This window comes from Oryctolagus cuniculus, chromosome 14, assembly GCF_964237555.1.
Source record: "Oryctolagus cuniculus chromosome 14, mOryCun1.1, whole genome shotgun sequence".
Lineage (NCBI taxonomy): Eukaryota > Metazoa > Chordata > Mammalia > Lagomorpha > Leporidae > Oryctolagus > Oryctolagus cuniculus.
The window spans coordinates 5,316,406-5,343,011 of record NC_091445.1 but is presented as its reverse complement, the minus strand read 5'-3'; the positions used below and the strand labels follow the sequence as shown (position 1 = coordinate 5,343,011).

At 43.6% G+C, this 26,606-nt stretch overlaps 1 protein-coding gene across 21 annotated transcripts in view; it reads right to left on the bottom strand.

The window, feature by feature from the left end:
• The window catches only part of ATG10 (autophagy related 10), a 272,261-nt gene that overhangs the window by 175,801 nt on the left and 69,854 nt on the right, over positions 1 to 26,606 (bottom strand). For 16 of the 21 annotated variants that reach the window (XM_070056374.1, XM_070056364.1, XM_051853633.2 and 13 more), the window contains one exon: positions 22,893 to 23,000. The exons of the other annotated variants lie outside the window; for them this stretch is intronic. In XM_070056374.1, the coding sequence (XP_069912475.1) occupies positions 22,893 to 23,000 (108 nt within the window). The remainder of the gene's footprint in view (positions 1 to 22,892; positions 23,001 to 26,606) is intronic. 21 annotated transcript variants of the gene reach the window in all.

Here is a 26,606-nt window from a genome sequence, read left to right as displayed (position 1 = left end):
CAATCCAAATAACACTGCTAGAAAGAATTTTACAACTTAAAAGGGCCAGCCTCTGTTCTCAGCCAGGTGTCATTTATGTGCATAAGATCTGTGATGTTTGCTCTAGCTGACCTTTTATCACAACTACTTCATATATCAGAGACCAACAGCAATTTCTCACTCCAAAGCTACAGAACACACCAAAAACTCCAGCATTCTGTTTTAAAAATAAATAACTGATTCATTAGAAGAAAGTTCCATACGGATCCAGATAGTAATTCCCAACTCAAACCATAGAGTTTCATCGTCACAGCAGAGAGGAGCCAGATCAGAAAACACAGCCGGATCCCTTCCATCACCACACTGTCCTGAGCTGTCTGTCCTCAGCTACCCCAGAGGGCTTGACCCCTCAAGCTGTCCTTCAGGGCTGCACCTGACAATCCGAGAGAAACCCAAACATAGTCGCTGAATGAAGCACCCAGGGAAAAAGAAATACAGCAAAAAACAAGGATACTTCAAGAAAGCTCACAGAGGGGCTGGTGTTGTGGCACAGTATGTTAAGCTGCCACTTGCAATGCTGGCATCCAGTGTTGGAGCACTGCTGTGAGTACCAGCTACTCTGCTTCCAGTCCAGCTCCCTGTTAATGCACCTGGAAAATCAACAGAAGATGGCCCAAGTGCCTGGGCCCCTGCCACTCATGTGGGAGACCTGGATGGAGTTTGGCACTCCTGGCTTCAGTCTGGATCAGCACTGGTCATTGTGACAATTTGAGGAGTGAACCAGCAGATGGAAGATCTATCTGTCTCGATTTCTCCCTCTCTGTTGTTCTGCCTTTCAAATAAATAAATTTTTAAAAAAATTTTAAGTTCATGAAAAAATGAAATTAAGCTCATTTTGGTGCAAAAAAAAATTTGAAATCATATATACAAATATAGGCACTAACTTCCTGTCCTAAGGAAGTCTCATTCAATATGCAAAAATAATACTTTGCAAACCATTTAAATATAACCAGAGAGCTCGCATATATGAGTGGTCAATATACCAAGACACTTTTGCTTTGAGAAAATATTCCAATTAAAATTTGTAATTTATTTACTCCACAGTTATTTATTACTAACTACTAGTGATAAATTACCTAATAACACTGAGATATTAATAACTAAACATTCTTTATTAAAATAATTATACATTAACAAATTCTAAATTTACTAAATGTAACACACAATACAGTACAAAACCTTCAAAGTAGAAACTAAATAACTCTTCTTAATAAACTCTACAGTACTGAAAACACTTAACCCCATGTTTTCACATGATGCTGGCCACCCATTCAAAACGCCCCTTCACTTCCCTTGCCCACGTGTTTCCAGGCTCTGAAGAAACCCTGGCCGAACCTCTCCATGTACTCCAGCGAGTTCTTTCTGTCTCACCCTCATGGTATTTTCCAACTGTCTGCCTTAAACAAAGAGACACTGCTGGCGCTGGCGCTGGCTTGCTACTAGTCAGTATTTAGCTCGCTCTCTCTGTAGTGCAGACAGAGCTACCATCTGCTTCACACAGCTTTTCATTCCTCGGATAGCTTGCTGCTCGTCCCTCTTCCAACTCAGACACAGAAAGCAGGAGATAACACAAAGCATCTTAGGTCCACAAGGAGCTGCAGGACACCCAGGAGAGTTTCCTCCCAATCACGAAAATGCTTCCTTAGCAACCAAGTTACTAAGGCCAATTAACCTCCCCTCTCTATCAATATTCACTTTTCATTGAAGCCCTTTTTGGTTAAGCCCTTAGGCTGTACAATGAGCTTCCTGGCAGAGAGAACAGTGCTTCTGTCTTAAAGGAGCCAGGCCCATTCTCCCGCGTGTCTCTGAGCAGGATCTGGACCTAACATAAAGTCTTTTGTGATTTCCTAAGGCCAAGTAAGGGGCTGGAAACTTAGAATGGGTACAGAAATTAAATGCAATCAACCAATGCATGCCTAAGTGAGGCAGAAACCTATCAGAGCAACCAGACTGTGGAGACTAAGAGACCTGGAAAAGATGCTGGCTGATTTATGTCCCTTTCCCACAACGAACAAAGCCCAGGTTACCACTAAATAATCACAATCTCAGTAGCATCCCAGAGAAAAGAGGGGTGGAAGAGAAGGGTATAGGCAGTAACAAAATCCAGCAACGTTCAAAATTGTAACTAGTGAGGAACTAGCCATGACCTATTTCAAAAGAAGCAAAAACCGTAATACTTAAAAGAAAATGAGGTGGTTTTATAAAAGCATGTAAATGTACAGTAAAAAGTCTCTCCCCACCCAAGCGTTCAAACTGTGAGATGGGGGTGGCATTTTTCTAAGTCTCTCAATTAAATTATTGTACTGGGGCCGGCACCATGGCTCACTTGGTTGATCCTATGCCTGCAGCGCCAGCATCCCATATGGGCACCGGTTCTAGTCCTGGTTGCTCCTCTTCCAGTCCAGCTCTCTGCTGTGGCCTGGAAAGGCAGTGGAGGATGGCCCAAGTGCTTGGGCCCCTGCAACCGCATGGGAGACCAGGAGGAAGCACCTGGCTCCTGGCTTCGGATCGGCACAGCGCACCAGCCGTAGCAGCCATTTGGGGAGTGAACCAACGGAAGGAAGACCTTTCTCTCTGTCTCTCTCTCTCTCTCACTGTCTAACTCTGCCTGTCAAAAAAAAGAAAATGAACCTAGATCATCGTGTCTGATCCTCATAACAGGGCTGAGAGGCAGGGACTGTAACTGCGGCCTTCCCCAGCCGACGCTGGAAGTTGAGGGTGCTAGGAGATGGAAGGGAACTGGATGAAGCACCGACCACAAAAAGCTTTCATTTCCCAGTGCTGGCTGGGTATACACACACACACACACACACACACACCCTTATGCACAGCCCTCAAGTCCCCATCTCCTGAATCCTAGGAGTATCTGGGACTCCATCTGACAAATGAGGGATCTGAGGCTCAAAGAAGTTCAGTAATGTGTTCAAAGTCACACAGTTAAAATGAGGAAAAGCAGGGGTTTGAAACCAAAGTTGTCCAACTGCAAAGCCCTTGCTCTCCCAACCATGCCATACCACCTGTCACACCAAGCCCCAGCAGCACCATTAGGCTGCTCCCCGTGAGCAGCCACTAAGGGTCCGTGGCCCCATTTCTAAACGTGAATCATGAGGCAGCCTTTTTAAAAAATAAAACAGAGCAGACTAGATCAAGTAGAGTAGATCAGAAAGAATAAGAATTGTTTCACAGACCGTGGTTTCAGGCACACATGTGCGCACTGAATTGGGTCCTGATGTAAACTGTGGGTTTATATCAAAAAATTTGAAAGAACCTGGTCTCAGAGGGTAAGCACGCCCAGACCCAGGACACGAGGGATCCTATCAAGGGCCTGGGGACTCAACTCTTTCTGCTTAAATAACACCAGGAAACACAAGATAGGAAGCTCCTTCTCACACAAGACAGAAAGAGAGAATCCCCGAGACTCAGCCGAGGGGGAGGAAGCTGATTGTATAATTACACACCTCCTTCCAGCCACTCCAGCCCATCAAGTAGATAGTACGGTTTATTTTTTACAGCACTAATTATGTAATTATCCATAACACTAAATCAGTTCCACCTGATTCAGACTATCACAGGTTTCCTGAAACATTCATTTGTTTATTATTTTTAAAAGAACACTAAACTACCAATCACCTGATAGTAAAAGTTCCAGCTTGGAAATCTGACAAACTTTCTTGAAAAATATCTTGTGTCAAATATGACGCTTTTGGCTCTCTGCGGTAAATGCCAACTGAACTTTCTTTGAAAACACACTGCGGAGCTTCTCCACACAACAGTGAGGCAAGTATATTCTCACTTTATTCTTGTTTCTTCTTTAAAAAGAAGATTGATTTATTTATTTTAAAGGCAGAGTTCAGAGAGGCAGAGGTAGAGAGAAAGAGAAAGTCTTCCATCCAATGGTCCACTCCGCAGATGGCCACAACGGCTGGAGCTACACTGATCTGAAGCCAGGAGCCAGAAGCTGCTTCTGGATCTCCCATGCGAGTGCAGGGGCCCAAGGACTTGGGCCATCTGCTACTGCTTTCCCAGGCCATAGCAGAGAGCTGGAGTGGAAGTGGAGCAGCCGGATCTTGAACCAGCACCCATATGGGATGCCAGCACTGCAAGCAGCGGCTTTACCCACTATGCCACGAGCCAGCCCCAACATTGGATATTTTCACAAAAAGCTTTACCATACAGTACAATTTAGTTGTCCTTTATAAAACTCCTTCTGGTTTGCCATTCATTCACAATGCTTTGCTGGGAGTACGCTGCAAACGTAAACAGGCTAGGGTCCTGCACTGAAGCAGTGGGCAGCTGACTGGGGGAGACAGAATCCAAAAGGCTGCGGCTTCCACTCAGCTGCCTCCCAGCCCATCTGAGAAGAGCCATCACCCCAGCTACCAGCCAAAACCGACAACAGCCGTGGACCATCCCCAAAAAAGCACCAGGCCCCTCTACCACGCAAGAGACTAAACACACACACACACACACACACACACACACGCACACACACACACACACACACCAGAGCCAGGAGAAAGCATGCTAATTATAGATCCCGCACATTCAGACCTCTTATCTCTGCTTAAGCCCCCAAACCTGTCAGTCAAATGCCAGCCAACCACCACCTGTGAGAAGAGCCGGCAACTCAGCTTGGTCAGGGCAGTCACATGCTTCCTCCTCACCTTCCCCACCTAACCTAGCCCAAGTCTCCCTTCTGCCTAACACCAAACCTTCAACATCATCACTGCCTGCAGTATAAGTCCCTCTAGACTTGTGGATTCTGACTTGGTCTCCCTCTCTGGACCTCAGTACTCCCTATTGGAATAGGAAGCCCAAATTCAGGAACCTGACAACACATCAGAAACCCAACCAAGGCCCCAGCATGGCGAGCCCACGGCCCCTCAGTGGGGGAGGGGGAGATGGACCTGCGAATACCTCTGACTCCTTCTCAGATCAATCTGAAGTCACAAGTCAAGTCCTCATGCCCCGCCCACAATCACTTTCTTTAGTGCAGAGGCCCTCTTGCTTCCCACCACTACTTTTTTTTTGGACAGGCAGAGTTAGTGAGAGAGAGAGAGAGAAAGGTTTTCCTTCCATTGGTTCACTCCCCAAATGGCCGCAACAGCCAGGGCTGAGCCAATCTGAAGCCAGGAGCCAGGTGCTTCCTCTTGGTCTCCCATGCAGATGCAGGGCCCAAGCACTTGGGCCATCCTCCACTGCCCTCCCGGGCCACAGGAGAGAGCTGGACTGGAAGAGGAGCAACCAGGACAGGACCAGCGCCCCAACTGGGACTAGAACCGGGGGTGCCGGCACCGCAGGCGGAGGATTAGCCAAGTGAGCTGTGGCGCCGCCTCCACCACTACCTTCTGTACACATTACCATGCATCTCCTACAGCCATTCCAAAGAAACCTAGACGTGATAAGTAGTGGGAGAGGCACTAGGCTCCTGCCAGCACCAAAAGTAATTCCAGCACCCAGTGTCACTAAAAGAGCATGGTTTGCAGAAATGTCTTTGGAAGTCAACATCCCACCTCAAGAATGCCTAAGATGTCCTGTGGCCTCTCTCCTGAGGCCTGGGAGTCACTGTAGAAGCCAGGACTGATGGGTGGGTCCACAAGGCAGACAGAAAGACAGACGGAGCCCACCCTGAGCTCTCAAGGATTTTGTGGCCATGTTTCAACTATCTGTACTCAAGTCAGTCTGACAGAATGCCCCCATCAAACTGGAAAGCAATGGGCACGTCAGCTTTACTTCCCCCAGATCCTGTTAGTAGCTCTACATTCACAATGCTTGACTCAGTTTCTCATTTCCAGTCCCATACCTGTCTTCTGGAGTCATTCTTGGTTTGCATGATTTGACCTTAGGTCCCAGGACACTACTTAAGGAGATGTTGGAACTACTGTCACAGAATAATAGGTAAAAAAAAATAACCTGTTAAGAGACGAGAATACAAGGGATCATCCGCTGTGTCTCAGAGACAAAAGAGGAGGTGATTTCAAGAAGAAAGAGGATACCAGATGTGAGCTAACCAGGAACCTAGAAGGAAGCAATTTCCATTGCTCAGTTTTGAGAGCTGAAGTGGGAGTGACCGAAGAGAGAAATACTGCCGATCACTTACGCCATCAGTAGTGAAGGAAGAGAGGACTGGAGAAGACTGGGAGTGGCAATGCAAGTGTGGCATTACAGTACAGGGCCTGGGGACAGCACTGTGGCATAATAAGTTAGGCCCCTACCTGTGCTGCCATCATCCCGTATGGGCGTCAGTTCATGTCCTGGCTGCTCCTCTTCCAATCCAGCTCTCTGCTATGGCCTGGGAAAGCAGTGGAAAATGGCCCAAATGCTTGGGCCCCTGCACCCACGTGGGAGACCTGGAAAAAGCTTCTGACTTCGGACCAGCCCAGCTCCAGCCGTTGCAGCCACCTGGGGAGTGAACCAGCAGATGGAAGACCTTTGCCCCCGTCTCTCCCTCTCTCTCTCTGTTACTCTACCTCTAAAATAAATAAATACATCTTTAAAAACAAAGTAGAGGGTCCTGGGCCATGGAACCTCAGCATTGTTGAGGGCATTGGTGAAAAAAGATTGTGTAGACATTAAGTAGGAAGAGTAAGTAGGTAAGGATTAAGTAGGAAGACAAGCGACATAAAAAGGGGACGGGTGTCATTGAGTTCCTGATGACAACAGTGTGTACAAAAGCACGTTCAGAAAGATGCACATAAACACAGCTGAAAACAAGAGTTCAAGATCATTATACTCTCCTCTTTTGCTTCCTATCTAACAAACTTGAAGGAAAGCTGAGAGTAAACTGTTCTACGGGTACAGGACATTGAAAAAATGTCACTCCAGAATACTCACTGATCACTTTAACTATCTCATTAAAAAAAAAAAAAAAAAAAAAACTGGGGGCTGGCGCTGTGGCACAATGGGTTAACGCCCTGGCCTGAAGCGCCAGCATCCCATATGGGCATCAGTTTGAGATCGGGCTGCTCCTCTTCTGATCCAGCTCTCTGCTATGGCCTGGGAAAGCAGTGGAGGGTGGCCCAAGTCCTTGGGCCCCTGTACCCACGTGGGAGACCTGGAAGAATCTCCTGTCTCCTGGCTTCAGATCGGCGCAGCTCCAGCCATTGCAGCCAATTAGAGAGTGAAGACCTCTCTCCCTCTCTCTCTCTCTCTCTCTCTCTCTGCCTCTCCTCTCTCTGTGTAACTCGGACTTTCAAATCAATAAATAAATCTTAAAAAAAAAAAAAAACTGGTCATTTTTGAAGATGAGTGCTTTTCTTTCCAAAGAAGCAGAGTGAAGCAGTGAGCACCGAGACCAGGGTGCTGTTCTCTCACAGGCCCAGTCACCCTCACAGATGCTCCTCAGGGGCACTGCCAGCATTCTACACTGTGGCTGAGACAGACGTGCCATCCCCACTGCAAGGCTCCTTCCCGTTTAGCGAGGGCTACACGTGGCTTCTCTCACTGCTCAACCTAAACACCTAGGATGAACAGTTTGCTAAGAGCAAACAATCCCACTCACACGGAACATTCGCAAGCACCATATGGAAGAAGATTACTGAAGTTCCCCCAGCCTGTTTACACAATCAAAAACAATACCCGTAGAACCCTGCGATGCCTCCCTCTGACAGAGTTTTTCCTCTTAGTTTTTCATTTTGTAAACCCTGAACACAATCCAATCTTGGTTATTTCCATTTAATTTAAGATAAAATTAGTATTCACTCTTAGGCACATAAATTCATAAATAAACTTTAACAAAACCTTCTTGGGCTATTAATTTAATAAGTGCTCCTTATAAATAGACAATGATGGATGAAGGCAAAATGTTTATATGTCCATTGCTGGCTCTGGCTGTCAGTTCAGTTAGCAGTGCACTGGGGAGAAGGAAAGGCAAGCCATCGCAGTTTCTGGAGCTGATGTGCCAAGATGTAGGTGAGAAGCCGCGGACACTGCAGCAACAGAGGTGACCTAACCAGGCCCATGCTTAACAGACTAGACACAGGCTTCAGAACCAAGACTCCAGTTTGAAAACGGTCTGTACCCTTCACCCCAAACCACCCCTCTGCATTCTGAATGAGGACTCTACGTGCGAGCATGTTTAGGGCACTGGCAACTGTAGGAGCCCTATATGTCCAGAGCCTTCCACACGCATGACTCCCTAGCTCTGGGCAATGCTTTTGCAGTAAAATCATACTTGCTATAATGGCTAGTCTTTACCTAACAGTTAAAGTCAACCTAACATGTAACTTCATTCAAGTGACAAAAAACATTCAATAATCCTTCTGAAATCTGAAGACTAACATTTATACCAGGCAATTCTACACTCTTACTTGAACATTCAATTTCTTTAGAACACACAAGAAGATTGTTTTTGAGTGCTGCAGATGAGTTTAAGCCAGTGGATATTTCTTTCATGCCACAAAATACTTCTTACATTGTCCTTTTAATTTAATTAAGAAATAAGAAGAATTTTAAATATAATTAATAAAAATAATTTTGAAAACTCAAACATTTTAGGTTCTATTTAATCTTTTGTGAAGTCAAATCTCATCATAATATATTCTAAGCAGGGTATCTTTCTCCACACATGGAGTCTGTGCTGGCTTCAAAAAAAATCAAAGGGGGTGAAAGCAATACTAACTAGTAGTTTCACTTTCATTTATTTTAGACTTGATTATAAAAATCAAGATATCCTGTTAAGAAATTCTCCATGAAAAAGACTCACATAAAGTCTGAAACCCTCAATCAATCCATTACGCGTCCTGCAAAAAGCTGTTATCACAGGAAGCATCTGAAACTCATTAGAAGAAAGGGGAGAGATACATAATGAGTGCAATTCAAATACTGCCGCGGTGTCCTTCCTCAGAACAGCTGGCTCCCTGGCGGACCCTGACCGCCGCACGCAGGCACTCCTGCAGTGGACGCTCGTCCGACGTTGTGCAAAAATATCAGCTCGGTATTCTCATAAGTACACATCAGCTGCTAGAAGAGATCTTACTGCAGATTTTAAAGAACTGGGCTGGCCGCCTTGCACAGCAGTTAAGTCACTGCTCGGGTCCACATTCCCTGTGAGAGTGGCTGTTCAACTTTGGCTGCTCTGCTTGAGAGCCAGCTTCCTGCTAAAGCACATTCTGGTAGATCGCACGATGATCTGGTTCCCTACCACCCACGCAGAGGACCTGGGTGAAGCTCCTGGCTCCTGGCTCCAGCCTGCTCAGCACGCATTTGTGGAGTGAACCAGCGGGTGGATGATTTTTATCTTTTATCTGTCCTTCTCTTTCTTTCTTTCTTTCTTTCTTTCTTTCTTTCTTTCTTTCTTTCTTTCTTTCTTTCTTTCTTTCTCTCTCTCTCTCTCTCTCTCTCTCTCCTGCCTTTTAACTATATGAAACATAAATTTTAAAAAATTTTAAAGCAACTATAAGGACTGAGTTCTTAAAGAAAGAAAGCAGCTCAACATTAGAACGACACATAAATGAAAGCAGCTGACAAAACTCACTCGTGAGATAAATTTCAAATGGTGACAGCAAGTGCCTTTACAAAGGCTGACGAATAGAACAAGTTACCTATCTGGACTGATTCAGCTTGATTCTTCTCAGAGAAACAGACTGTCCCTTTCCTTCACCAAGGAGAGGAGGGCACAGAGCGTTCCAGAGGGGGCAGTGACATGAAGAAGCCGTGCAAGCTTTCTGGACTTGATCAAGGGGACCACACAGGTCAGTAGGACATGGAGCCCAGCCTGCGGCTGGCTTCCCGGCCCATCGCAGAGCACTACAGTGCGGAACATCCTGAAGACTCGGATGTCATCAGACAGTTGAAATGGTTTGAGTGCCACATCTCCACATGTGCTTTCTGATGAATTCTAAGAATTCATGAACTCCGACATCCGTGAAAGAAATACAGCTGGTGCAGTAAGTATTCCATCTAGCGCAATAAGGCCCGGTTTTACTGGAATTGAAAAACACTTATCAGGCATGACGACTTTTCAGAACAGTCTATGTTCTCCCTTCTTGAACATCGCACTACTATATGTCATGTTTGCACCTTACAGTAAATAGAATACAGTTTACCCTGTCTTTAATTTTTTCTTAATGCCTTAAGAAAAACACAAAAGTGGAATTGGGGTATGTTGTATCGACAATTATTTCCTTAAAAACATCAATATTTCTATCAGCCTTAGACTTGTCAAATCAGTCCATAAGCAGTGAGTAGTGAACTGCCACCCGCACTTCCACTTACTTCTGTGCACAGAGTGTGGCAGGTGTCCTGGTGGGCGGGAGCCACATTCACAGCCACACCCCCAAACACCAGGGGTATTCCTGCTCGTTTCTCCTCCCCTGCACGACTCTGCACATCTGCACTTCAGCCTCAACGTGGCAGTCACTTCACAGCTAACTCTGAGCACTGTGGCTTCTCATTTATTCCATGATGTTCCGTAATGTTCGGACTTCGGAGTCTCGTCTGGATGTACGGGGTCATGAGCGTATCTGAAGGCTGGCTTCCTCAGAAACTCATCCTTCTCTGACTGCGCTCCTCAGCAATGCGGAGCACCTTCTGTTACCGATTCTTGGCTTCGTGCTTCGGGGAACTTATGAGAGGTCATTTTTGTTGGGGCCCATTCTCTTTAACATTCTACCTGCCCTGGTGTAAGGGAGGGAAGTCCCAGTGAGTGGGCTATAAGGCCCTGGGACAAAAACCCTTTTTTTCCCCAGTAGCATACAATTGCTATTTTTATCACCCCAACTTTTTCATAGTTTTAAAAAATGTAATCTGAAGTTTCAACCTGAGGCTCTAGAGAAACGAGGGTAGTAAATGAATAAATAAAATCTGCTCAGTACCCATTTCTGATGTCTCTGTAAAAGGAAGAAATGGAATTTTGGTAATCAAACTTCAGACGGAAAAATCCAAACTTCAATAATATAAAATTTATAGGCCAATTTGAAGTAAAAATGTATGGGTATCTGAACTGTATTAATCAAAGGGCAAAAATCTAGGCCATTTCTATTCTACGAAATGATTGAAAATTTCATAAATGAAGAAGCTAGAGACAAAAAGGAAATGCAAAGCAATGTCAGTGAGAAAACAGGTTCCAAAGGAAAGACTTGTGCAAACTTCCCTCTTCCGAATACTCATTAATAATTTTTACTACTGATCATTAACCACCAATATCCACACTGAATATTCATCTCGTTTCTTCCTTTTATGGATTGGTTTAGGTAAGACATGGTAGCAAACCTACATTTCATTTCTCCATTCTATTCTCTCTATCCTTATTAGCCGGTGAGTTAATTTAGAATCTTACAAAGTATTTTTAAAGTATAGTAGCTATTTTGCAATAATACATTCATATGAATCTTAAAGGTTAATGACTAATTTTCATCAAAAAGCTGTCTAATTAGAAAAGGGAGCTTGTGTTCCCATATCCATTCTCAAACTGTTGTTTTGTTTCTGTAAAGAGGCTTTGAAAAGGACCATCCATTGAAAACCCAGTGTTGATTAAAGACCAGCTGGTAGATCACATTTTCTCACTACTATTAAGCCATCACATCCCAATTCCTCAACAGAAAGTTTCCAATTAAATCCACAGACCCATAAACTGATAAAGTGAGTGTAGCACTGACACCCCTTTACAGAAATGTTTCACTAAAAATGACATATCCTAAGGACCAGTGTATATGATTATGTTGGCTCATGTTGGTAATATTCATTTATATTAGGCCGGCACCGCGGCTCAATAGGCTAATCCTCCGCCTTGTGGCGCCAGCACACCGAGTTCTAGTCCCGGTCAGGGCGCCAGATTCTGCCCCGGTTGCCCCTCTTCCAGGCCAGCTCTCTGCTGTGGCCAGGGAGTGCAGTGGAGGATGGCCCAAGTGCTTGGGCCCTGCACCCCATGGGAGACCAGGAGAAGTACCTGGCTCCTGCCATCGGATCAGCGCAGTGCGCCGGCGCACCATTGGAGGGTGAACCAATGGCAAAGGAAGACCTTTCTCTCTGTCTCTCTCTCTCTCTCACTGTCCACTCTGCCTGTCAAAAAAAATTCATTTATATTAGAGGACTTTGAATAAATGTGGTGATTTCCTTTGGTCATTAATAAAGAAAAGATCATGTTCAACAATCACCACAGTCTTGTTTGTGATTTCACAAATTCAGAAATGCCACAAGCAAAATCATATTAGCCATTCTCAATGTCTCATCCATTACAACCAACCTGTAAGAACTGTTTCCCAAAGCCAAACTGAAAAGACACCTCAATATATTTGAGACTTCTGAGTATCAGCTCATTCTTTAATTATCATTTTAAATTATACTTAGAAAATTTTAAAAAGGTAGAGATTATGGGGCTGGCGCTGTGGCACAGTGGGTAAGGCCGCCGCCTGCAGTGCCGGCATCCCATGCAGGCACCAGTTCGAGTCCTGGCTGCTCTACTTCCAATCCAGCTCTCTGAAAAGTGGCCTGGGAAAGCAGTAGAAAATGGCCCAGCTCCTTGGGCCCCTGCACCCACACCTGGAAGACGCTCCTGGCTTCAGATTGGCACAGCTTCAGCTGTTGCGGCCAATTGGGGAGTGAACCAGCAGGTAGAAGACCTCTCTCTCTCTCTGCCTCCCCTCTCTCTGTGTAACTCTTTCGAATAAATAAATAAATAAATCTTTTAAAAATGGTGGCAATTAGGTTTCTCACAAATGACTTCATTTTCTATTATTTTCTTCCTTTAATTTTTAATTTTTATTTTTAGGATTTACCTGAAAGGCAGAGAGACATCCTCTGTTTCACACCCTAAATGCCCACAACAGTGGAGGCTTGGCCAACTCAAAGCCAGGAGCCCAAACTTAATCTGGGTCTTTCACAAGGACAGCAGGAACCAGTACTGGGTCCTTGCTGCCTAGCAGGGTGTACATTAGCAAGAAGCTGTAAAGGACTGAAGCCCAGGCATTCTGATATGAGATGCGGGCATCCCGAGTAGCATCTTAATTAATGTGCCAACCCTCAGCTTTTTTTTTTTTTAAATTGCACTATTATTGATAATCTCAACAGGCCTACAAGTCATGAATCTAGCAATCTTTCTACAATCAAGACTGTCAGTTCAGGACAGAACAGGGAAGTGAATTTGATGATTTCCCACATCATCCAAGGCCAAAATAACAAAAACATGTTAAAACAACCACTAGCAGAGCCATCTCTTTTGACATCTTTAAATAGGAATGCTGATGTATACATACGGAACTATTGGTCATTAAATTCTGAAGAGAATTTAGAAGTTCCCTAGCTCTGTCCTGTATATAATGCAAGAAATTTTTCTGAAATATTTGAGGCCTGAGGTTATAAACTGACAGTCTTAAGGACCATTTAGAGCCTATAGATGCCAGCTATTTGACATGTACAGGGTTTGTTTTTTTTTTAAGATTTAATTATTTATTGGAGAGGCAGAATTACAGACAGAGAGAGGTAGAGATAGAGGGAAAGCTCTTCCACAGGGTGGTTTATCCCTCAAATGACTGCAGTGGCCAGAGCTGGGCCAGTCCAAAGCCAGGAGCCAGGAGCCTCTACCAGGCCTCCCAGGTGAGCGCAGGGATTCAAGCACTTGGGCCATCTTCCACTGCTTTCCCAGGCCACAGCAGAGAACTGGATCAGAAGAGGAACAGCCAAGACACGAACTGGTGCCCATATAGGATGCTGGCACCGCAGGCAGAGGCCCAGCCTACCACACCACAGCGCCAGCCCCAGATAGTTATTGGTTTGTTTTTTTTTTTAATTAAGCCAATACATAAAAATCCTTATCGGCCTTCTCTTGAAAGTTGTCTTACAGCTGCAAGTCTGCTGCCTGTTGGAGGAAGGACACCTGTACCTCCTCATGGATGCTCCCACCTCTTGCAATTGGCCACTTCCCTCCCTCATCCTCTGGCCTGTTGCATCCAGCATCCATGCACTGTGACCACTCTTCTGGACAGGTGTTACCCACACCAGAGATGAACATCTCTACTCAAGTGGAGGGTGCTCAGTGCTTTACAAGTGGATTGATTTCATTGTAGACAACACTAAACATTCCTAAGATTTGTCTAGAATAACTTCCAGGCACTGGAACCAGTCCTACGCTCAGAAACTAGCAATGTCAGTCTCCTCTCTCTTCACAGGAAAGCCTTCTAGAACTAAAGGCAAGCAATTCTTCTGGGTCTTCAGTTCTTTGGTGTGTTCCTCTACAGGGATGATTTACTTATTCATTGGAAAGGCAGAGCTGCAGAGAAAGAGAGAGAGAGAAAGACAGAGAGAGATCTTCCATCCTCTGGTTCACTTCCCAGATGTCTTCAACAGCCAGGTCTGAGCCTGGCCGAAAGCCAGGAGCCCAGAGCCTCATCTGGGTCTCCCAGGTGGGTGTAGTGGCCCAAGAATGTGGGCCATCTTCCACTGCTTTTCCCAGACCATTAACAGTGAGCTGAATCGGAACTCAAACAGCCAGGAAATGAACCAGCAACCATATGGGATGCCAGTGTCACAGGAGGCAACTTAACCTGCTGTGCCAAAATGCCCACCCCATGATCTTTTTCTATTGTAACTATTTTCTATCATAACTATTTATGAATTCAAGTATTATTTATACCATTATCCATGTTCTCCACATGCATTACTATAATATTTTCCTCATTGTAGATGAGTGGTTCTAAAACTTTCTGGTCACAGGACCCCTTACACTATTAAACTTTATTAAGGTGGGGCTGGTGCTGTGGAACAGCGGGTTAACGCCCTGGTCTGAAGCGCCAGCATCCCATATGGGTGCCAATTCAAGACCCAGCTGCTCCACTTCCGATCCAGCTCTCTGCAGTGGCCTGGGGAAGTAGTGGAGGATGGCCCAAGTTCTTGGGCCCCTGCACCCATGTGGGAGACCTGGAAGAAGCTCCTGACTCCTGGCTTCAGATTGGCACAGCTCCAGCCATTATGGCCATTTGGGGAGTGAACCATCGGATGGAAGACCTCTCCCTCTCTCTCTCTCTCTCTCTCTCTGCCTCTCCTTTCTCTGTGTAACTCTTTCAAATAAATAAATAAATCTTTAAAAAAATAAATAAAATTTATTGAAGATCCCAATGAGCTTTTATTTTAGAGAATTATGTTTCCACATGTTAGAAATTATATGAAAATTTTTTTAAAACGAATTCATTTCAAAGTAATTGTCAATGTGTTGGCATATTTCTATGAAAATAAATATATTTTCCCTAACAAAATAAATGTGTGAGTAAAGTGGCATTATTTTACACTTCTCAAATCTTTTTAATGTCTGGCTTTATAGAAGACAGCTGGAGGAGGGGGGAGGGGTGCTGGTGTTGTGGCACAGGGGCTTAAGCTGCTTCCTGAAATACCCGTCTCCCATAAGAGCGTCAGTTCGAGTGCCGGTTGTTCACTTACAATTCAGCTCCTTGCTACTGCACCTAAGACAGCAGCAGAAGATGGCCCAAGTGCCTAGGCCTCTGCCATTCACAAGAGAGACCTGGATGGAGTTCCAGGCTCCTAGCTTCAGGCTGTCTCAGTCCTGGCTGTTACGGTCATCTGAGAAGTGAACCAGTAGACAAAAGTCTCTCTCTCTCTCTCTCTCTCTCTCTCTCTCTCTCTCTCTCTCACCATCTCTCCTTCACTCTCTGTATAACTCTGTCTTTCAAATACAGAAATCTTCTAAAAAAAACCAGAAATTTATACAAAACATAGAAGAAATCCGGGTTCTTATAGCTGCTTTGCATTCAATCTCTTGTAATAACAGATATCAGAGTGGACTCTGGAAAGGCCAGGGTGAATGAGAGTGAAAAATGCACACAGGGTAATATATTATGACAGTATCTGATTTTGTAGACCCGCAGAAGGGACTCTGGGACCCCTCAGGTGCCCAGGCCACGTGTGAGATTCAGTTATGCTTTAATGTGCAAGTTACAGTTACTGTGTCCGCAATCAAGGCATTCTTTTTGCTTGTCTTGAGCATGCAGTCAACTGAAATCAATAGTTCTTCCTCAAACTATCTGCTGTCAAGTCAGGCCTCCCGATTTTGTATAAATGCAGACTTTATACATGTATTTTCCCACGGATGACATTTTGTTGGTTTCAGGTTATTCTTTAGTTAAAAGAGAATGTGCTAAAGTTGTTGATTAAAAAAAAAAAAAAAGTACTTATCAGGCCTACTACTGCTTGAACAAGATTTGGCTTCCAAACTCATGCAGACATCCAAATCCCCTAAGTCCCCAAATCCCCATAGTTAATGACACAAAGAGGGTGGAAAGCTAATTCAGTTAGGGTGCTGAGAAGCTAGGCCCAGGGGGAGGTCCTTAGGTCACTGATGGCAGGCCCTTGGAAGGCTGTATGCATCAGACGGTTGACTATAAAAATGCCTGAGTGAGGCCCCGCCACCCTGTTCCTAGCTTACCATGTGACACTTCCTGCACTCATGCTTCGTGCTCCATGTTCCACCACTGCTGCCCTCAACAGCGGCCAACATATGGAGCTGCCCAGTCTTGGACTTGAACCTCCAAAATGGTGAGCTAAATAAACCTTTTCTCTTTATAAGTTATCCTCTCTTGGATATTGCCTTGTAGTGATGAGAAGCTCACTAATACAGGGCTAAGCAAATTTACTAACCCCACAGAAACCATTCCTGCAAGCTGATATCCACTCATTCATGCATCTGTATTCCTTCGGTATGGTTGGTCAACTACCTATAGACACCATTAACTATTAACTTAGAAAAAAAGTTAGAAAAGATTTTTAGCCCCTCGTCATTATATTTTCAGGGTCAAGAAACAATTGGGACCAGCATTTTGGCCCAGTAGGTTAAGCTGTCATCTGCAGCGCTGGCATCCCATATGGTTGCTGGCTGATGTCCTGGCTGCTCCACTTCCAATCCAGCTACCTACGAATGTGCCTGGGAAAGCAGCAGATGGCCCAAGTGCTTGGACCCCTGCACCCACCTGAGAGATCTAGATGAAGCTTCTGGCTCCTGGTTTCACCTGAAGTGAACCAATGGATGGAAGATATTTCTCTCTCTCTCTCTCTCTCTCTCTCTCTCTCTTTGTGTGTGTGTATGTGTGTGTGTCCCCCTCTCTGTAATTCTTTCAAATAAATAAATAAATTTCTTTTTAAAAAAGTCTTATACCTAAATTTTCATAATGCCAACTACTCTAATTACTAAAAATTAATCACTTTTTATACAGAGCTGAGGTTTATTTTGATAAGTGATGGTTGAAAATAAAAAAATAATATTGTTTTCCACAATTTCTACAAAGGTCATGAAGCTCATTAATTATCATAAAACTACCAACGATTTTTCATGACTGACAAATTCTATCCTTTAAATACACGTATGGCTGAATTTGATCACTTTCACAAATTAGGATTATACATCCCTTGAGTTACTCTATCAACAGCACAACAAATCCTCTTCATGAAATTTGCTTAAACACTGAATTTTTAAAATGTCAGTAGTCCACTTCATTTCTGAGAAAACAGGTTCTTCATCTTACTAAATTACAAACATACACAAGCACACACACACATATATATACATATACATACATACATATATATATATATGGTCATATTATTTTATACTGATGTTACAAATACAAGCACTATCCATTAGAATAAACATTAATTCTGAAATATGGTGGCACAGCACGATAACTGCCACTCGGGATGGCCACATCCCATGTCAGAGTGCCCCAGGCTGACTCCCACCTCTACTTCTGATCTAGTTTCCTGAACATCCTGAGAGGCAGCAGATGATGGCTCCATTTCTCGGGTACCTGCAGCCCACACGGGAGACCCAGAGGGAGTCTGGGACTGCCCTGTCCTGACTTGTGCAGGCATTTGGGGAATGAACCAGCAGATGTAAGACTGATCTCTTTTTCTTCCTCTCTCTCTCTCTCCCTCTCTCTCTCTCTCTCTCTCTGTCTCTCTCTCTCTCTCTGGCATTCAAATAAATAAAAACAAATTTAAAAACTTTTTTAAAAATAAAATATTTCATGTAATCATTTGGTACCTCAAAAAGTTTATAGAAATTGAATGAAAAATAAGTTTACTTTGATGCAAAGCTTTTCTGAAATCCATGCATAGTTTTGTCATAATAAGCATTTTCCATTAACTTTTTGGAGACCCCTCAAAATAATAAACCTACGAGTGAATCCATAAAAGTCATGAATAAATCTATGATGAAAAAATGAATCTAAGAGAAGAAAGTACAACTCTTTCCAATATTAGTCCAGGGATGTAAGACACTAGATTGCAGCTGAAATGAAAGGCTCTAAATGCCCTAATTAGTCTACCATGATCTTTTAGTGAGGGTCATTGTCAACTGTCTTTCCACTGCTCTCTGAGATCCTGGTGGCAGTGCCTGAATGAATGGTCACCTTCCAATTTGGAGGTTATTCCCAATCTCTAAAGGCAAGAAAAGAAGAGAAGAAGAAAGGAAGTATTACAGACTTCCTGTTCCTTGGTTTTCCAGTCACATCCTGCTATTCATCGCAAAATTTAAAAGATAGTTTCACATGTGACATTGATAGCATTAATATTAGTACTTCACGCTTATCACATCCAACCGAAAAACAAAAACCAGCTAAGTAGCATCTGTATTTGGGATGAGCAAACAGAAGTATTGTTAGTAAGCGGCTAAGAGAATTATAAAATACAATTTCTAACTCAAGTCCAGCATTCTTCTTCCAATCATGCTGCTGTTATAATCTAAGTCAGGAAGGCTTGGTCTAAATGTACTATGTTATCAGATAAAACACTGAAGTTGACTAAAAGATGGAGTGCTTACCATCAGACTCTTAAGACAACTCCTACAAACATATACCACCAAAAAAAAAACAAAAACAAAAACAAAAACAAAAACAAAACAAAAAAAAACCTCATGGCAAATCAGCCTTTTAAATATTGCTAATTTTTCTAAATAAGTTTATTGTTGGAAAACATGCTAGTAGATATAAATCTTTGGGAATTCCACCAGTTCTAAGTAACTCTCCCAAGAATCCAGCCTACACAATGTCATCATGCTGAGGCATCTCATCCTTCAATGAGCTGGTACTAAAGAGAACTAGATCTGAAGGATTGAAAAACAGGTGCTGAGTCGCCCTACTCCCTGCAGCTGACAGTCTGAGCAAAGGGTCTGACCTTAAGGAAGTAAGGACAAAGCCTAAGACGTAAGAAGGAAGAGAAATAAAGGGAACACACTTTTAAGGAAAGCCACTGAAGCGAAAGAACAGGAATAAAAGATACTAAAAAGAATTTTAAAAATCAGCTAAGAAAACCTTGTCTGACTGGAAGAGGGAAACTATTTCTAGGTCTTGTATATATCTTTCAATTACTGTTTCTGCTCAGGATGGGCAGGGAGGAAAAGCCAGGAGATGCACTACTGCACTTTGACTCTGAACTTAAAATCTTACACTGTCTGGGAGAGCAGTGACAGAAAAGGGACAGCAAGGGACTGTGTAAGGATGAATGGCAACGACCAAGAAAGCCACTGAATGAAGTAAAAATTATCCCAGGGGCTTTGTGAGGTGAGAGAAAGAGTAAAAGGCATCATTCACTGAGATACAAATGTAAAAAGGAAAACAAAATAGTGATTTAAAATCATAGCAGCCAATGGATAATTTCAAGGATGTTAGCTGTACATGAATTGTAATACCATAAGGACCACTTTTTTCCCTTCAACATGAACATTTAACCTTTACAATTAGTCACGTAGATGACCATTATTCCTAATAACTGCATCCATCATACAAATGTCCCCAAACTAACAAATCCATCGCAGTTGGACACTGCAGCTGTTTCCATTTTTCCTAGAAAATAACAATGAGGGCGCAAGCGCTGAGTGTCACACAGCAGGTTAGGCTGCCACTTGAGATGCCCGCATCCCATAATGGAACTCCAGTACTAGTCCCAGCTGCTCCCTCCTTCTGTTTACTTTTAGACTTATTTATATGAAGGGGCAAAGTTAGCAGAGAGAGTGAGAAACAGAGAGAGAGAGAGAGAGAGAGAGAGGTCTTCCATCCCCTGGTTCACTCCCCAAATGGCTGCAATAGCAGGAGCTGTGCAAGGCAGAAGCCAAGAGCCCATTACTCCACCTGGGTCTTCCACTTGACTGGCAGGGACCCATGACCTTGGGCCATCTTCTGATGCCTTCCCAAGCACATTAGCAGGAAGCTCCACTCTGACCCATTTCCTTGTTGATGTGCCTGGGAGGCAGCAGATGATGGCTCTAGTACTTGGGTACCTGCCATCCATTTGGAAGACCTGGGTGATACAGGTTCCTGGCTTTGGTCTGGCTCAGCCCAGACTGTTGTGGGCATTTGGGGAGTGAACCAGTGAAAAAATGGAAAAAGCTCTCTTTCTCTCTCTCTCCCTCTCCCTCTACATTACTCTATCACTCAAGTATATAAGAATAAGCTTTAAAAAATAACAAGATGAATATACCTGCAGGTAAATCAATGTGTATATTTCTTTTTATGAGTTATTTGTTTGCAGTCTACCGTGATATAAAATATAAGATATTGAGAGCTGGATAGATATTTAATAGAGAACGCTCAGCAAAATGATAATGGTGGAAAGTAGGTGGTAAGTATATTCATGTTCACTAAAAATTCAAGTTTACTAAATGTCTGAAATTTGTTAGAAATTAAAAATGCTGAAAAAGTTATATTTTAAAAGCATAATTTCAGAATTGGAATAGGTGTGCACACCTTTAGACTTGGTGAAATGAAAGCATCAATAGGAAGCACCAGTTCCCTTACACTGATACCCCACTTTCTTTTTTTTAAGATTGATTTTTATTTATTTGAAAGACAGAGTTACAGAGAGAGGTTGAGACAGAGAGAGAGGTCTTCCATCTGCTGGTTCACTCCCCAGATGGCCACAACAGTGGGAGCTGAGCTGAACTGAAGCCAAGAGCTTCTTCTGGGTCTCCTGTAAGAACGCAGGGGCCCAGTGACTGGGTCATCTTCCAGTGCTTTCCCAGGTGCATTAGCAGGGAGCCACGTCAGAAGTGGAGCAGCGGGGACTCAAACCAGCACTCACATGGGATAGCAGGCACTGCAGGCCAGGCCTTCAACCTGGTGCACCACAGCACCAGCCCTGACAGCGTCACTTTCTAGTGCCTTAGAATCTCGATCACTGGTTAAGCAGAGACCTGTGACTCATCTTTTAAATCATTACCTCTGTGTTCATTGGTAAGATGTGTTAATACGTAATGAACTGAAAAGTTTCCTAGCACACTTGGCCTCAGATCTGATGTTGTTATCTGAACCATGAAGCAGAAATCAAGATTCAAGCACACCAGCAACTGCCCCAGGGAGCTCAGCTTACCACCACAGCACAGGACCCTCAAGAATAACCTGCAGATAGGATTACGTGGGAGAACGTTCTCAGAGGCCAGAACAAACACAGGCACAGAGGGCTAACGCCTGATCGCCAGAAAGAGCTCCCCTTCACAAGAAAGGCTCCTCTCCCATTCCACCAGGATTCTCGGAAGCTACATGTTGGTGGGGAACTCCCCAAGAGACTCCTTTCAAAATTCAAGTATTTCACTTCAGTATGAGCTCCACATGATTATGGTGTAGCTATAGCATGGGATACAACGGAGTCATTAAACAGAACCAGGAAATTCTACTTCTACTGATACACTTGCTCATTGCAGAAGAACAGTTATGTGTATGGGGGTATGACAGAAATGTGTGTGAGACTATCTACCAGAATGTTAACAGCAGTTACCACTCAAGTAGTGTATGGGAGAATATTTACCCTTGTTACACATTTCTCTGTTCATTTTTATAATGGATAAATATGTATATAATTTTACTGACAATAATGAATACAGTCCTAGACTGTATAATGACATTTCGGTCCACAATGGATCACATATTCAATCATGGTTCCACATGACCACATGGAGATGAACACTTTTATTGCCAGTGACATCAAAGCTTACGTACCTGTGGTGACACAGGTGTGAACACAGGCACTGCACTGCCAGCAGTACAGCAATGTGACACATGTGTGTGCAGAACCCAATGCTCGATAATAATGAATCACATTGATCCCAACCCATGTGTTTACTGTGCTATTCTTTTTATTGCTTTTAGAGCCTCCTACTTTTAAAAAACTGTGTACTGCGATGGCGCCTGCACTGGTGCACCAGGAACAGCCTCATACATCTCATGTTGACTACATCATTTGACCAATCAGGGCCACAAGGGTAAATGACCCATACTGGGTAGGCCTGCAAAGTGTTGTGCATGATACTCATGAAGTACGAGATTTCCTAATGACACAGCTCTCAGAATTTATCCTGGATCTTAAGAGGTGCATGACTGTACAATAAGGTTATCTGTACTTCTATAAAAAAGAAAATTTAAAATACCCCAGAAAACCACTAAGCCATTAGCACCTTAATACAGCTTAACTTGGCAAGGCTTTCAAGTCAAGGTTAAAATCCCATTAGCAATGAGACCGAGAGTCCTCATACTTTCAAGGGTCAGAGGCAGAGTAGGCAAAGGGGTCTCCATACTAGATTATGTAGCCAGGGATATGTCTCTATCTTCCCAAGGGGGCTTCCCTGGAGAAAGTCAGTAAGCAGCAGAAGACACCTGGGCTCTGCAGATCCAATGAAAACAGAAGCAAGAAGGCCCACTACGACCTGAGCATGCTCCAAGTGGACCTTGCCTTTATCATAATTCCTGTTTTCAGCATTGTAGAAGGAATACCTCCCTGCAATGATGTTCCTTTCCCCCAACTACAATGGGTCCAAGAGCAAAAGGCAGTTTATTTTTTAAAAAAATACATCTAACATATTTAAATTTTTAAGCATACACTTCACAAAGACTGTAGAGAAGAACATGATGTGTCGACACACTCACCTCCATGGGAAGACCCGTCTGTTCGTGGGCAGATGGTCTTGGGCGAGGCGCCACAGTCCCGTTTTTAATTTGCAAATGCGTTTTGCACATGTAGCCATCAGAACAGTCCTGTGTTCCACCACCAAAGAACATGTAAGAAAATGCTAGTTATTTTAAGAAGTCATCGTTCTAAGAACTACATTTTCTGTTAAGTTCCAAATTGGGCAATGAGAAAGCATGTATATTAAGTAAGATAAAATGGATAAAGAGACTAAACTAATACACCTGCACATAGTAGGCAAGACACAGAAGTTTTACTCCCCTTCCTCTCTCATTTACTAACATTTCCCCTTCTAGATTCAAACCTCCTCATCAGAATATAACATCCAGGTCAAAGAGTAGAACTCAAGGTTGACAGCTGTGAAAAAGCATTTATACTTGCAAAAATGCCTTGTCACACAATGGATATTTTTTATGGCATAGAGGAATTCAGATTTTAGGAAGATTTGCAACGGATCTTGAAGCTGGAGGAACTTTCCCTTTCATTTTCTTTTTTTCCTTAAGATGAAATCTCTATTAAAATGTCCCAGGAAGATAATTACATGGCATCTACCCGAGGACTCGAAGGAAGCTGCACTTTCTTCCTCCTTTCAGACAGGCAGTTCCACCTCGGTGTGCTGTACGTTGGGAGAGTTTTGTTTTAGGCTGCACTGACATGTTTAAATCTAACTCACTGGTTCTAGCTCTGCTCTCTAGAGTCTAATCCCTTTTCCACAGAGCTTTTCGTCCAATAACTGACAATGACCACCAGCATGTTCAAATATGCCATTCAAGACATAGTTTCCAAGTCCTCCACCACATGTATTTCTTTTGTGCTTGTTCTTCAATATACTGATAGATGACATTCATCTAATTATGGGCAGTTGCATTTTTTAAGTAAGTTCATATATAAGAAGTTAATACCTCCTCATACACAAACACACAGGCATATGAAAATGAAGTGTCCTTCAAACTGCCATACCCACATTCACACTTTAACAGAATTAAAATAATAACAGAATTAAAATAATAATCTTCCTAGAAGAAGAGGAAATTATAGACACAGAAAAAAAGACACGCAGGGGAGAACTCCCAGGAAGACAAAGATAGGAGTGGTGTACTCATAAGCCAAAGCACGCCAAGGATTGCATCAAAGGTCTTCTAAGAAGTCACAGACGGGGCTGGTGTTGTGGTGCAGTGAGTTAAGCCGCCACCTGCAATATTGGGATCCCATATGGTCACCAGTTAAGAGTCCTGACTGCTCCACTTCCAATCTAGTTTCCTGCTAATGCTCCTAGGAAGGCAGCGGAAGACGACCCAAGTGCTTGGGATCCAGCACACACATGGGAGACCTGGATAAAGTCCTTTGTTCCTGGCGTTGGCCTGGCTCAACCCTGGCCATTGAAGCCAACTGCAGCCAACTGGGGAGTGAACCAACGGATGCAAGATCTGTCTGTTCTCTCTGTCATGGAAAATGAATATTATGAAAATTTTATGCATGGATTTCAAGATTTTTTTGTCCCAAATAACCTTATCTTCCAATTCCATTTTTCCATGAACTTTATGAAGTGCCCACAGAGAAGAGGCAAGGAAAGACTGACCCTGAAAAGACCTTGATTTCGGACTTCTAACTCCTATAACTAGAAGAGAATGAATTTCTGTTAGTTTAAGTCATCCAAGATCGTAGTCCTCTATTCTGGCTGTCACTACACGTTTAAGAGATGCAGTGGCACTATGACACTGTCCTGCAGGAGGCTGAGTTTCCAGCCGCCACCACTCACTTCTGATTGGCAGGACCCAACTCACTCAGACCGGCCAGTACCTCTGCCACAGGTTAAATATTTTCCATCTCATTCCTGCCTCTCTAGAGAACTGTCAGATTATCTGTACTAACCTTTAATTATTTCATTAAGGTTATGCATTTTGCAGATAGAATGATTGCTTTAAATCCCACCTCTCTATCATCCAAGCTCAAATCACATCTTCCGGTAGCTTTCTGCCACCAAAATCCTTGTTTTGGACAACATAAATTTAATCCTGGCTTTAGCGAAGAACAGTGCATGCAGTGCCTGTGGCCACCACTGTTGCTGCTGCTGTTTCACATCCAGCGTCTACTCCCCCTCCTGTAGGAACAGCCACCGATCTTCCTAGAGGGAATCATTCCCTGCTCCACCTTGAGTGTCAACATGGCCTCGATATCCAGGGACAGTCAAAGGACTCCCCCCAACCAGCCAGTCTTGTTGGCCTCAGACACTTTGGAAGACTAATGATTTTTAATCAGCCAATGAGATGCCATTCAAGACTTGTTGAGGGGAAAGGGGTTGTTCTCTTTTCCACTGAATGAGAATGGGAAAAAGAAAAATCCCTGGAAACCATCATGTAGTTATATGGAGCAAAGAGAGCAAGGCCATGAGATGCAGGGAGGATGGGTTTTTATTACACCTGTTGTACCAACTCTTCCTAAAGCTGGTTATACCAACCCTACACAAAGCTGGTTACACCAATAACTACTTGAAGCTGACTATACCAAACCAACCTGAGGCTGTTAACACCAACCATACTTGAAGCTAGTTAACCACACATTTTTCAATTACATGGCTCCAAAAAGTTCCTTCTATGCTTCACCCAAAAGGTTGGATGTTCTATCACTGGCAATCAAAGTAATCTTGCTGTTATATGACATATATTGTGCATGTCAGTTTAAAGACAGAAAATATCTATTATATCATCATTCTCATTATGGCATACAAAAGGTGAAGAGAGACTGATAGAAAAATAGACTCAGCCCTTATTTGGTATTGGTGATTTTTTTTTCAGTGTCAATCTCAAGAATCAAGAATAGCCTTGAAAAATTAAATACAATGGGGAATAGGGAGGGAGCCTACTGCTCTAGTCTAAGGGAAGATAGTTAAAAACAAAAGTTCAGAGAGTACAATTTCAGGAAACAGAGAGAAAACTGCAGAGGAAACTCCATGCAAATTAGACACCATGGATCTATGTGGAGGGTGTGGACGTGCACAACTCAGGACCCCAACAGTTGAGAGCCTCAGCCCCAGCTTTGGAGAGTGAGGTGAGACCAGACTGCAGCAACCCAAGCCACCAGCAAAAAAAAAAGCTGCAGGAAAAGGCTAGCATGAGTCCAGCTTGTAACCCAGTTGAAAAGTATACCTGCCAATCTAGAGGGGAAAAAATGAAAAAGGAAGCAAATTTTTCCTTCTCTAACCACCCAGCACCAGCATCCTGTAACTATCTGAGAGAGGACAGGTGCCATTTTGGACATATGTAATAGCTGCTCCAGCTTGTGTACCTGTGCCCAGCAACCAGCTGACAGGAGACACCTCAGTCTGGCTGGGAGCAATGACAGGGAGCTGGGTGCTCGTGACTGTGGGAGCCTTGTATGCTGGGACTATGAATACACTGTGGCTGCATGGGAGGGTGCAGGGTGTGGCTGGGTGTTTGGGCAGTCATTCTCGGTGATCCCATATACTCCAGGCTCCCCGATTCCCTGGTGAGGGCCATTGCTGCAGGATCCATGCCCACACTGAGGACAGCACAGGTCCTTTGTGTGGTTCTCATGGCAGCAAGGATGAATATTACACCCACTGGGGCTAGGGCGCACACATTAGTCTCCTTGAAGGAAAGGAGGTGAACATGAGACTATGCCAAAGGAGCTGATGAAACTCTCCCCTCTGATTT